The 14,213-nt window shown below is 38.0% G+C and overlaps 1 protein-coding gene across 1 annotated transcript in view; it reads right to left on the bottom strand.

Annotated features, from left to right (window-relative positions):
* MYO5A (myosin VA) overlaps nt 1-14,213 on the bottom strand; it is a 94,278-nt gene that overhangs the window by 15,644 nt on the left and 64,421 nt on the right. Inside the window, exons 21-30 of the mRNA XM_035899544.1 lie at nt 12,572-12,811; nt 11,794-12,042; nt 10,585-10,678; nt 9,722-9,870; nt 8,873-8,986; nt 6,582-6,725; nt 5,767-5,820; nt 4,908-5,135; nt 2,013-2,113; nt 1,378-1,458 (exon numbers count right to left, since the gene is read on the bottom strand). Of these exons, the coding sequence (XP_035755437.1) occupies nt 1,378-1,458; nt 2,013-2,113; nt 4,908-5,135; nt 5,767-5,820; nt 6,582-6,725; nt 8,873-8,986; nt 9,722-9,870; nt 10,585-10,678; nt 11,794-12,042; nt 12,572-12,811 (1,454 nt within the window). The remainder of the gene's footprint in view (nt 1-1,377; nt 1,459-2,012; nt 2,114-4,907; nt 5,136-5,766; nt 5,821-6,581; nt 6,726-8,872; nt 8,987-9,721; nt 9,871-10,584; nt 10,679-11,793; nt 12,043-12,571; nt 12,812-14,213) is intronic.

Genomic DNA, 14,213 nt, shown 5'->3' with positions numbered 1-14,213 from the left:
TTTTTACATTAAAACAAACATTTTGTAGAGGGTTGTCATTAGTGCATGAAAGGTTAACAACAGAACCAAACTCAGGACTGGGATCCAGGAGCTTTTTTTTATCCTCACCACTCTGGCTCTTTCCCCTTGGGCACATCATGTCTCAAATTCTTCTCATGTGAAATGGGGATAACACATACCAGCCTCTTTCCAAGCAGTGCTGTGGGGATCTAGTCCTGCTTGCAAGGCACTGTCCCAGAGCTCTGACTCACCATTTCGTACATACACACACAGAGGAAATGACATGACTAGTGACTACTGGTGTTCAATTAGACAATCTTTCAGGGTTTAAATATGCATAAGGCAGGCACATTTATTAGTAACTAGACTGATCAAGCACGCAAGGGCAAACAGTCATTTACCTGCATTGCTTTGCCATTTAATATAAAGCTTCTTGTCTCTACAGTGCTAGGACAAGAAACAAGAGGCACAGAGCAAACACTCTCACATCCTGCTCTGCAGAACACATATAAGTTAGAGCTTCACAGGCTCACGAAACAATGTTAGCTGTAGACTTGTTAGCACAAGAAAAGGAAAGACTTTAATTAGTAGCATTCATTGCAAAATACCTCCTTCTGTAGTTACTTCTTCCAAATGTGTATATTGAAGGTGATCAGCACTGGTGATCTATTGAATTAGCTGCCAGTGCAGAACTATGAACCATTTTTGAAGTCCAGGACACATGTAGGGATATGGGGCTCAGATGTGAACACAGAGCCAGAACTGTGTTTCCTGACAAGTTGAAGCTCGCCCATTACATCACTAGCATGCAGTTTTTGCAGCGACTGCAGCGACTGCACTGGGGCTTGAACAGCACCACATGACCCAAAGATTACTTCTGTTTGCTGTGTCTTACGTTCTGAATCTTGCACGGAGAGACGTGGGAGAAGAATGTTCAATTCACTGAACTTAAGTTGCACCAAGGAGACTACTCAAACAATAGCTTTATTACTAAAATGACTTCTTTAGGCTGAAAAGCTGTAAGGGACATTAATTCTGATGCACAATGTGAAGGCAGACAAATAATACACGGCTAAAAATCTTTCCCAGCTGTGGAGCTTCTGGTATTTTACACTCTATTTTTCTGCAAGTATTCTTATGAATTACGTATTAGTTGTTGCTGCCGTCTTAACTTTTAATGATAAAACTTGACAAGTAGAAAGGTTTGGGGAGTAAGTTTGAGGAAACTCTTTAATTCGTCAAATTTGTGATGAATTATTTTGTAACTGTTAAAGCAATAGAAATACTGCAGCTAAAGCAAACCCATAGCAAGGGGCACAGTTAGCTAGAAAAGAAGATGCAAATGAAGAAAAAAAACATTCTGAGAAGTCTGGTAACCTGTTGGCTTGTTTTAACCCTTCATAAACCAGCCAAAGTTCTCCATCCTCATTCAGCATATGATAGTCCTGGGGAGATTGCCTTTCAAGAAAAGTTTTTAAAAAAATACAAGAGAGATACATGATGGTGATGGGATGACATGTTAAGGACTTTATATACTAAATTACAGTTACTATAAACGAGAAACAAACAATACCCTAAAACAACTTAGCAAATTATGTCTCTTGTTTACACATGTTTCTTGTTAATGATGAAATTCAGTTCTCTGCATTAGCCCAACTGGTTACAGCATTTCATGCTGTTACAATAAATGTATTGTGACAGATTATTGTGACAACTACTGGATAAAAGGTAAAAAACCAGCATGGGGAATGGCACCCAGTTTGAGCAATGTAGCAATTAAAGGCTAAGAAGATCTGTAAATCTGGAAAGCTTGATTTTGCATTTCCCCATTGTTTCCTAATCCTTTCAAATATTGCGTACAGCAATTTTACTAATCAAATCAAATTATAACCCCAACTACAAGTGTTCTCTAAGTATCTAGACTTACATGGATGCAACTTACTGAATATGATAGACACAGTGTATCACAGCAGACCCCAACGGATCGTAGATTAAATAAAGAGAACTTGTACCTGTTTGTTTCCTTCAGTCCAATATACGCCTGTGCTATTTCTCCTTTGTCTTTCATCTTCTGTACATCCTCCAAGAGGATTGTAGAATCTGTCATGGTATTCTGGAAAAGGAAAGATGAGTTCCAGGGTAAATTAAACAATGTAATTGCTCTTTGAATCCATATTTTCGTCACTTTACCCACATGGAACACTAATCATTGAGTAGCCACATTAAAATTAGTGTGGGTACCTGAGCAGAAGGTTGGTCAATAATTTCTATGTACATTTGGTATAGTTTTTAAAATGATTGCATGCAACATGGTCAAATATCAGTCTGTCTAATAAGCGGGTACATGTGTTAACCTCTTTTCATTTGCTCATTATGTAAAAGGAACAAAATAAATTTCATGAAATGATGAATTTGCATTTCATTTCAAATTACCAGGAACAGCTGCTAATACTGAAACTGAAGCAGCATAATTTTTCAAGCTTAATTCCATTAATATTTCTTAAACATGGCATTACATGTAGTCTTTCAAATCTCATAAATAAGGTCCATTCCTCACTTCACATATTTTAAGTACTTCGGCAAAGCAGGAAATAATTTACAAGGGCTTGAGATTTTAAGTTAGATATCATCACAATATCATTTTGTCTCAGCTTTAAATGTTTTCTATGGCACTTTTGCTTTTTCTTCAGTAAAACTTCAAATACTTAACAGAAGTTTACAGTCACAGTCTGATCTGCGTCACTGCTGTGGAATAATTACAGTGGAACCACTGGACTCTCATGAACGTAAGAGATGGAATTCTGACTTTTCTTTTTGACTTTCAAAACAATCAAATGCTATTTTCCTGAGTAAAATTTTGTGAAGTATTTAAAATAACAACTTTGTGGACATAAATTTTGGATTCTAGGACTCTAAGCCTAGTATGATTCACATTATCTAATATGAAAACCAGTAAAATATATAAGCTCCTCAAAGATTTATTCCCAACATCCTTATGAGATCTTTGTGATTTTTCTACTGTTATTTTATTACACAGTAAAACTGTATCTCACCAGCCAATCTATTAAGCTTTAGTAGTCTGAACATATTTATTATTTTTGCGCTGATGGAAAGAAATTCTAATTACTCTTATATCATCAAGAATATCCTACTTGCTGTAGTTGTAATATTTGAATTAACAGCCTTCACTTTGAGTCAGTTCAGTTTCTCATACTCCCAAATACTATGTGTTCAACTACATTTTCTAATCAAACATTCAGCAATTCCTATCTAATATCTACAGATCACAACGTGAGTCCTGAATGTTTGTTGCATTCAGAGTGTAACAAACACTATAACGTAAGGTAGTTCTTCATACCACGCTTTTTTTTGTGAAATGTATGGAATTTGCAAGTTAATAGAGATCCGATTCCTGAATCAGTGCTGCTCTTACTCTCCTAACACACTCAGCAAGATACATTGAGCTGACTAGACCAGTTCCTGAATCTTTCCTTTCATGTTCAGGTTACCATAAACAAAAGTTCAAAACTGTTAAATCTGCTTGTTTTGAAATAACTTGTTCCCTTGCGCGGAGCGGGAAGATGGGGACATGGGGGACATAGGACAGTGAGAAAGGTTTTTTCAATAACAGCAAAGTAAAGTGCAAGAACAACTTCAAATACATGTAGGTTACTGATGAGAGGCAGGCAGTTGACAGCTCAAGTATTGTTGAGTATTTTTTTTTAGCATTTAGGAGTTCTGGTTTATAACTGTAGAAGAAAATGTGTACCTTATCCTCCTGGCAATCAAATTGGTAGGCAAGAAAGAAGAAAAACAAATCATTAGAAACAAAAAATCTGTGCTGCAGCTGTCCAACCTAACAAGCAGAAGCTATCTGCAAACTGGCTGTTAGCCATCCCACAGGTCACCTTCATATTTCCCTCATGCTCATAACTGCTGTAAAAACAACACTCATATCCCACCATTGCTGAGAATAAGCTATTCAAGGATTTACTATTCAAGAATTTACTGACAGTGTTCTAAATATTACAGAAAAATGAGTTTTGTTCTCATTATAATTAATCGTTTAAAAAAAGATATGTACACCTGCATGCATCATAGACTTTCAATTTATTTAGGACAAATATAAACATAACTTCGCAGTAGCAAAGGGAAGATGATGTATCTGTTCATTCCTTGCTGTGGTTATGAAACACTAGATAGCTCTGTTCAGTGGAAATTACTAGTTCCTGGATTTATGTGATACCTTTTCAGGCTGACTGACTCTTATTTTCAAAGCTATTACTTCCCCAAATATTTCACCAGAATTAAAGCTTTTTAGAAGATAGGCATTTCAGTGGTTGTAATCTACTCTTCTCAACAAAATCACATAGCACCTATCAAGCTATAATATGGAATTTATCTATCTTCATAGGTCATCTTTATGAAATGTTATTTATTTGCAATCATCTATGACCCCGCATAGACTTAGAAGAAATTGTTTCTTGTACCTTCTACCAAACTAATAATTAAAAAGAATTCCTGAGAACTACTGTAAATTTTCCAGTCAAACTACATACTCACTAGAAAAATGATACTGCTCCAAATGAGAATTATTTCTGCACTGTTAAATGCATCTGGGGAGATCCCGGCCAGACTATTGGTATCTGCCAGCCTGCTGTGGTCAGTATGGTATCTTTATATGAATGCTGGCAGACAAAGCCAAAATGGGTTTATTAATAGAATCTCCCAATTCAGACTGCTGTAGTTTGTGAACTCACAATGGACCAACAGATTACACTTAGAAAGGCTTCCAAACCTAGACCATTTTATTCTGCCTTTTCAAGCACGCTGTTAAATCAAATAAAGCATGTCAGCGATGCAATGTAACTTTATATTACACAGTGCATCTGCTGACTATTATTTACCTTGGGTTGAATTGCCTCTTTCTGGCTAACAAGCTGAGACCTCAGGATGAGGACTTCTTCCTTGCGTACTTCAAGCTCTTCACTTACAGAAGTCAGCTGATCCAGGAGGACTCTATATGCGGGGGCACCAGGAGCAGTTACCTCTGGAGATCGCGTTTCTGTGAGAGCCTTCTGCAGCTCATTCAACTCATTCTTCAGTTTTTTATTCTCAGATTCAAGTTCTTGACGCTGCAAGAAATAGGGACAATTCCGTCACCCAGCAGCATTCCAACATGCCCATAAACCACAGGTACAAAACTATGGCTAGAAACAGTAAAAACAATGAGCAACTGCAACGAATCAATCAGTGTCTCCTGTATCCCTGGCCTCTTGACTAAGGTGAATAGTGCCTGGGAGGATTTCACTAATAACGCCAACCTTTTGTCTGAAGTGCAAAATCAGAACACATATAAATGAATCATACAGATTTGAAGGAAAAAAAATTACCTATCTTTTTTTCCTCTTATTCTCCCCTTAACAAAAAAATAAAGATCACAACAAGTACTGGTCAGCAGGCTAAGAAGATTCTGCATCATTCAGTGATGTTAGGAAATATTTTTAGTTCTAGTGGTCTAAGGCATGCATTAATTTAAATAATGTGTTTGGAAAAAAGGGCTACATTTATTGCTGTATTTTTGCTCAAATTAACTTGCAAGCTGTACTAAGTGTTTCAACAGAGAACTGTGCTGAGGAATTTTTGTATAGTTTCTCCAGTTGATATTCTGCAACAGAAGGACTGATGTAATTTCCTATGCCAGCACATACAACTGGTGTCAATATTCTCACTAGAAAATAACAGAAACCTCTTTTTTAGAATTACCTTGAGCGACTCATACTCCAACTCTGCACCTCTTATTGGAGGTCTTTCCTCTTCCTATGAAAGAATACAGAAAGTTTGAAAAATAAAATCCAATCCTTTCTATTCTTTAATTTAGTTGAGGCAGGAAAAAGGAAAGGGAGTGGAAATTATTTGCCTATAAAACTGGGAAACACCCATTCTGGTACTGCTGAGTGCTTTAGTTTGAATATTGGCATTGTCTCCTTTCATTTACTTACGGATTTATGACACATAATTGGTTAATATAAATAAAATCATGTACAAATCACACTACTGACACTGGTAATGAAACGGAGCAGGATGAATGCCAGGATGCTCAAGAAATTCACTGATGGAAGAGTAATAAGAAACAATTGCCAAAACTGGTTTTGTAATTTTATAAGTACTTAAGGAGACCAAATCAGAGGAGAATTTCAAGTGTAATCCCAGTGCTTTGGCTCTGCATCCTGGTTGAAACACTTCTTATTCTGCCTAAAACAAACAACTACTCATTCTCCCCAACATTTAAGTAGAATTTGTATATTGGCATTCCTTAATAAAACCAACCTTTTTTCTTTTTTTTTTTTAAGCAAAGTCCTAAGCATATTTTGTTCCTGTTAACTTCCATCAGAGGATCTCAAGGACCTTGGAAAACTAAATAACCAGCACTAAGCACCAGGCATAAAACTTGTCGTTAAATAAAGCAAGTACTAGAGGAAGATACGGATTTAGTAGAAGCCAGTCAGCATTCACACAGCCACTGTTTCACAGGAAGGGATACTGAGGCGTCAGCATTTGATCAGCTAGAAGGAGTCCACCTTAGCTTTAGCACGGAGAGCCTGTTCTTCCTTTCTGTCCAGTTCATCCTGCAGGGATTGCTTTTCTTGCTCCAGCTCCGTAACCCGTTTCTGCAGCTTGAGGAACAGAGACATATCCAATGGTGCCTTTTTCTCACTTGGTTCCTGCTTTAGAAAGAACAGAAGGAAGTCAAGAAGTATTCCCCTTCCACATCACAAGGAAGCATTACAGTGAGTAAAGATGGGAAACAGACTGGGGAGAGAAAGGAACACAGAAACGTTACTTGATTCTGAGAGTTGACTATCGGCATCTAAAATATTTCATCAGCTGTCAAATGCTATTTTTAAAAAGGATCTACTAGTATAAAACATATCTAAGCCTAAAGCCTAGCAAGAGATAGCACTAGAGACTACCTAGCAGACAGGAGATCTATAATTAAGCATACCTTTTATTCTTACTTGTTTGGAGGGGGAAAGGAGGAAAAAAAAGTCTGTGGTTAGGCTCACCTGGAAACAACTGTAAATAGAGGCTTTGTTTCTTTTTTTAAAATTATTTCTACAGTAAGTTCTTCAGCTACAGAGAAATCTCTCCGTTGATTGTACCTTTACAGGTTAATTTAGTGGGATGTGACATAAATAGGTACTAGAAGATATATTTTGTACATTTTTCCTTTTGTTATTCTAATTATACACCCTGTTCTGGGCCTAATCCGCTAGCTTTCTCACTATTTTCTGGGCAAGGACCAGTGTTTGTAATCTGAAGGTGCATCAGAGATTGTCCATCAGCCATTTTGTACTTTATGTAGCAAGAAGATCAAAGCATTTACTATGAAGTGCACCATAAAATTTTGAAGCCTAGAAAAGGAACTAGAAAATTAATATTAATGGCTGTAGCAGACAAGCAAGCACAGCCATTTCCACTTCATCTCCTTTTACTATTGAGGGGAAGAGTCATAAACCACACCAACAGCTCAGGAAAAAGAAAACAGACTGAGTTTTCTGGCTTTACTGGTTCGTATTGAGATGGACCCTATTTTTTAATGTGGTTTTGTATCGTTAATCTATATTGTTAGTCTAGAGTCACACTGGAGTTTGAAATCTTAAGGGGTTAGACAAATACAGATTTAATCTTCCAGTGGTACATTTATTCACGCTCTTGTGTGAGTTAATTTTTTTCATTTATATTCTGAAAACTAAAACCAGCTCTAGAACAGCAATTCAGTAAGTCTATTAGCCAAAGGAAAAGATGACATTTGGCTCATGTGAAATCCAATCACATGTAGTTGCACTGTCCTTCTCCTGACTGTCCATGAAGGTAGGAGCATCTTTCTAAAACAATTATGCAAGGTGAAAAACGTAAGCAGGAAGGCAAATTATGAGAGAGTCCACATGGAGTATGTGTCAGCATCAATGTGTGTATTTGCATCCATAGTAGAAAATAATTTTCTGCAGAGGCTTCCAAAAACAGTAATGACAGCCTGTAAAAAGCAACTGTTGGAGATAACTAGCCTAGACAGAGCTGCATGATGGCTCACAGATCTCTAGAATACACTGGAAAAGCTTTGCATCTGCAAGCTGCCAAGGATGCTCAGACCACCAGCCTGGTGGCTTTCTGCTGCGTTAGCTGTCCCGTTTCTTTGGGAGGGCCAAAAGGGGGAGTTATCTTGGAAAATACTAAGAAAGGCTTGGAGTTGCACCACAAATTATTCATTATTATTCATTAGCTGAATCAAGAAAGGCATCTTTCTGATAATTTTTAAAATATCCTGGCATTTGTATCACTGCATATGCAAAGGGATAGTACATTCTTGGAGATTTATTCATCTCTATGAAATAGAGGAAAAAAGAATCAACATGAGGTTCTCACCCCTAACAGGGAACTCATTTCATGTAGCTACTAAGAATGTGGCTAGCCACCTTGACACTTTTAATCCTTGAATATACAGTATACAGACTTCTCAGGAAGTCTCACTGGTTTTCTGAATTCCCACTCTGTGCTGAAAAAGTGATTGTACTTAGAAAATGCTGGCAAGCAAATGTTTTACAGATGCAAATCAATTGGATGGCCAAGTATCTAGTCTATGCTTACTGTAATACAGAAGAATTCAAAGCATACTTTCACAAAGTCTTTTTACATAGAACCGCAACTAATTAGAGAATGAGCTGTTTTCAAGAATGAAATGGAAAAAGTGGGATTGAAGCATTAGATATCTCACTATATGGATATGGTGTTCACAAGCACATACAAAGAAGAGATAGGAATAAGTTCAACCACTGATCAATGAAAAGTTGTGGGTTTTTTTTAACATTACCTCTGTCCTCACTGGTAAGTCTTCCGCTTCTGTGATCTCAGAACTAAAAGTATATTCCGATTCATTGCTACTGTGTGTTGAATCTGTTCTTTTGTGCCCAGGCTTGGGGATGTTCTGGAGTGCAAATGAAACAAATCAATACCAATATATAGTCTTGCCTGTGACTGTCTCTTCACAACCTATAATTTAGCTTGTAATATTTGGTGTTATTTCACAGCTATCAAAATTTAGAAGAAAAGATTTTTGATTCTGGTCTCTCATGCCACCTAAAGCCTATGAGATGTAGTTCACAATCAAATCTATGGAGCCAGGTCAGATCCTACACCATCAAGTATTGCTGCAGAAAGCACAGTCAAGCAACAATGCAGCATTTTGTGGGAAAGAAAAGCTCGGTTTACAGGAAGCACAGGCAGCAATTCTCTAACTTCCCAGACATTGTATTGAGGAATATTTTTTCTTCCTGACACATAAAATATTCCTAGACCTTCTTAAAATTTAACACTGGATCAATGTGGTACAAACAACCCTAGCACGCGTGAATAACTTCAGGGCAAAATAAGAGTGGACAGCATGTGCAATACTACTAGCAAAGTCACAGCAGAAATTTAGCCTTCTTTCACAAATGTGAAAATAAAGATATAATCTAGAAAAATAAACCACAAACTTTAAATGTATTTGTTTTGGCTGAGCTAATCTAATTAACCAATATTTAAAAGGACAAATTGTCTTTTCAGGTACAGGTCACCACCACCCAGCTGACAGCACAGTCAGTTACTAACTTACACCACTAGCTTCTGCCTAAACACATTTGTGAACAGCTTTTGATTTCCCAGATGTTTAGCCACTTACCACCATTAAGTTCATTTCATCCTTGAGGTCATCATACCGCTCCTCTAAACGGCTGAACTCATTCAGCAGGTTCTGGTACCGTAACCGTTCATCATTCAGATCTAGTTCTAGCTGTTTCGTTTCCTCCACTAATTTCTTTTCCATCGTTTCTGCCACAGAGAACAGGAATCCAAAGTGAGAACTCCAGTTCTACCTACCATGCAGTGCATCCATCCTGGAGGTGCAGGCATGCAGCTGCACTAGGAACACAGATGGTGGAACAGTCTGCTGTTTGAAGCTGATGTGTGGTATTTGTGCTTCTATAGGTGAACATTAAGCCAAATATACGAAGGGCCAAAGCATTATTGTGGTAACCACAGAAGGGTTCACTCAGTCAAGTTATTTATTCTGCTAATACCTTGCATTACTAATTCCAGGAGGGACGAAGAAGGGGCACTAGCCTGGTGCTGCATTATGTAAAAAGCAAAATGTGAGATGCTTTAAGCCTCAAGCATGCTGACCCTCCCATCGCAGCTGCCTCCATCACAGCCTTCACATCTAGACTTACGCTCTTCTGGCTGCTGTCTACGTAGTCACAGCAGCCAGAAGAGCTGCAGTAGGTTAATTGTATTAAATATCAGAGTCATCTTTTTAAAAGTAAAAAGCTTTGTAACAGTCACCAAAAAGATCCCAAAGCCTTAGGACTTCATGAAAACTCAAATAGTAAAATGTTCTGGTGCATACGAGTTCTTAAAACAAAGAAATGAAACCATTAAACTAAAAAGGAATGCAAACTAAGGCAAATTAGCCCAATCTATGCAGCAGAGCGTTGCTTCACAAGGTAACATGAAGCAGAAAACCCGAGTGAAGAGAACAGAGCCAACCTGTTATTTCCCTCGCTTGGTCATGGATGCGGCGGTTAAGGTCCTCCTTTTCTGTTTTCAGTAATGTGTTCTGCTCCTTCAGTTCTGATACCAGCTACAGAGATAATAAAATATTTGACTTGGAATGCAGTTCACCTTTCATCAGTAGCTCTAACAGCAACTACACCCTTGTTGTAAGAGTTCAAATATATAAACTTTTTCTCAGAGAATGAAATCAGTGAACTAAGTTATGACATCTTCGTTTCCCAAATTACATGTCTAAGGTACGTCCCACTGCAGATTCCCCTGTATGTTCTGCACTCCATTTCTGATCAGGTGCCAAAACTGCCTTGAACCACTCCACTGTGCCATATTTTTTTAGTGAAGTCCCAAAGATGTAATTTATTTCTTAAAATAGAAATATTCCTAAAACAGGAACAAAATTGGTAGTTCTGGTTTATATTCTATTGCATTGGGTAACACCATAATCTAATATCTTGCCTCTGCCCAAAAGTTGTGCCTCTAACCATGCCCAGGTTTGCCAGTTACTCATTTGTCTCTGATTAAGGTTACTATTCATTCCCTTTGCTTAATCAATTAACAGTTTTCCTTATGTTTATCTGATTTGAAATGTATCACTGCAGCATCATATAATGATGGAATGGCTCTTCCAATATTTGAAACTTGCACCATTATCAGCAAGTAATCTTGAAAGGAAACAACCTGTTTGATATGTTTGTGGTTAAAGCAAAGATGAGGGGTTAGTCAAAACTTGTTGAACTAGACTGTGCACACATACATGTGTTTAGTAGGCTAATTGATTAAATTAGGTAGGAAATGAGCAGGTACCTTTGAATACCGTATATGGGATAGATTTCTGATACTTATGTGATTGCACTCTCTATAGGTAAAATGATTTCTTTTTATGAATGCGCTACCTCTGACTAAGTGAGGAAGCTTAAGTATTTGGATTTGCAAATACTCTCAATATCAAAATCTGAATAGATTGAATACATATATTTACATACAATATATAGATTTAGTACACTCTTCTGCCATAGGTGTAGTTATTGAGGTATCAAGCCTATTTAGGATTCTACAGGTATAATATTGCTTAAAAATACTGTAAAAATATCAGCCACACAACTGAAGCAGTTAAGCCTGGGCAAAAACCTGAGTGGACACCAGGCCCCTATAAATCTTCTCATGCATCTGAGACTGCATACTTGCCTGCTCGGTTTCATGTTTGTATTTGTCTGCCCATTCCTCAATGGTCTTCTTCTCAGACTGAGTTTGGTGCAGCTCTTTCCGGAGCTTGGCAATCTCCTCCTGAAGGCTGAGGACACGGTTGGTCGCATTCTTAGCCTCCTCCTCACTCATCCGAAGCCTTTCCACATCACTCCGCAGCTTCTCTGTCTCTGTACTGTACGTGATTTCCAGGTTGCTCAGCTTCTCCAGCAGAGATTTGTACTCTTTGTTCTTTGCAAAACACAACACAGGCATAGGCACTGTTGGAGAAGTTCTGGTTTAAGGAAGCCTTCTAGTTCCCTACAGGATATACCCAGACACGGGAGCAAAAGAGCAGCTTCTCCATTTCCAAAAAGTTTCAGTCTGTTTTTGCAGAATTGCTTAACGAGGTAACTGAACAGTCCAGTCTCTAAGCCTGCACATTAACATCCCAAACTAAAATCAGACAGGGAGCCCACACACATCAAACATGATCACCTCACCTTGCCCTTAAACAGAGCAAGCGATGTGCTTCAGATGAAATACTGATGTCAAGGGAACAGATGTTTTCTCTCAGTGCTGCTGAGAGACACAAACGGGTGCTTTACTGTTCCAGTTCTACTGTGGCCTCCCTTTCTCTTCTATCAGTGTCCTTCAGCAGAAAAGAGAACTGATACTTTACAATGAAAACTCAGTGCATTTTTCTATGAACACCCACAGTGCTACTGAGAAGGTAATACAAGATTTCTAAGTATTTTCCCTGAGGCCAGGGAGCTTTTACCTGCTCATCAATTTTTCGCTGCAGCTGCATGATCTTGTTCTCCAAGCCAATGTGAAGCTTCTTGTAGCGTTCAACAGACCGGGCCTCTATCTTCAGTTTCTTTAGCTCCCTCTTGGCCATCATGCGCCGGTAACAGCATTGCAAGTAAACAATTGCCTTCAAGGTCCTACAGTAGTGCACTCGAGCCAGCCAACCTCTTATGTGTTTCTGAATAATAATAGACTTGTGCTCCCGAAGCATCTACAGTTAATAAAAAACACCACAAGGGGTATTAGAGTTGCAAACTACACCTGCTCAGTTAAACAGACTTCATAATGAGAGGTGCAAAGATGAAGCACACATAGAGACACCTTAGCCTGAAAAGAGAAACTTCTGGTAAAGACAAACAAGAAATCAATATGGAATTAATTTAAACACAAAAGAGGAGGAAAAGATGACAGGAATAAGGAAAAGGACAGGGAATAAAATGGAAGGAACCAGAAGGAAAAACATGGAAAGAAAGAACTAGAGGCACGCTGAAGAACCAGGCATTCCTTTGTGCTGATGTCAGATCCAAGCTAATTACAAAAATGTATGGTACCTGTTAGCAAGATTACAAATACAGTCCTTTTTTTGTTTACTGCATCTTTTATCTTGAAACATCTTAGAATCATTGACATATGCTGCATAGGATTCATCAATACAAAGTTTAAAATTACCACACTTGATAGGCAATGCAACTAGTACAGGCTAGAACCCAGAGTACATTGTAGCAGCTGTAGTCTAGCTGACCAAACTACAAGTTCCAGTCAGGTTTTGGTTTGGTTTGGTTTTCTGTTTGTTTGTCTTTTCCTTTTTTGACATGTCTTAGACTTGCCAGCATGGAAAAATCTCCATTTATTCTAATGAGAAACTTTACATTGTAGTATTTCCAACTTGTTTCATGGCAAAAATTTCCACCATAGCTTTGAGGTGTGAAAAAAAAAAAAATCTTAATTATTTTTAAAAAATAATTTTCAACGAAAAACAGTCAAGAACACCAGCAACCTTCGTCAGTGTGTTAGCCAGAGACTTCCACAAGGAAGAGTCTACTTTGTTTGGATCCTTCACCCACTGATTCAATCAGAGATCCCCCAGGTCTGGAGCACCTGAATTCCAGCAGACCACAGCTATGGAAGAGCCTGCCCAAACCCACAAGGCTTCCAGAACTCCAAGAACTTTAGAGATCACTTAATAAAGCTTCTACATGTTATACAGTTTATTGTAAAGAACAAAACTATTTAAGATTTTTTGCTGTTACTTGGATTTGATAGTTTAAAGATCATATGCAGTTCTCATTTTTAAAATTACTTACCACAAAGCTGATAAGACAGACCGGTAGGCTAACAACATTTTTATTTTCTTTTATACTTCTTAGCAAATGAACTGTGCTAGAAGTGTTACATTTCCAGATCAATGAATTTAAAAGGTTCATGGGCAAAGTGGCAAGATTATAAGATACACAAACCTTCTCCCTTAGCATTTATTTCTGAAGAAAAAATGAGACTTGAAATACCAGCACGCGGTTGAATAGCACACCGAGGTAAGGAAATAGCTCTCTCAAAAGTACAGCAAGATCAAAAGCCAAAGTCCTTCTGACTGCACGTCACACAGTCAGCATTCC

Source organism: Egretta garzetta, unplaced genomic scaffold (genome assembly GCF_000687185.1).
Source record: "Egretta garzetta isolate BGI_Z169 unplaced genomic scaffold, ASM68718v1 scaffold287, whole genome shotgun sequence".
NCBI lineage: Eukaryota > Metazoa > Chordata > Aves > Pelecaniformes > Ardeidae > Egretta > Egretta garzetta.
The sequence above is the reverse complement of the archived record's forward strand: the minus strand, read 5'-3'. Positions and strand labels throughout refer to the sequence as shown.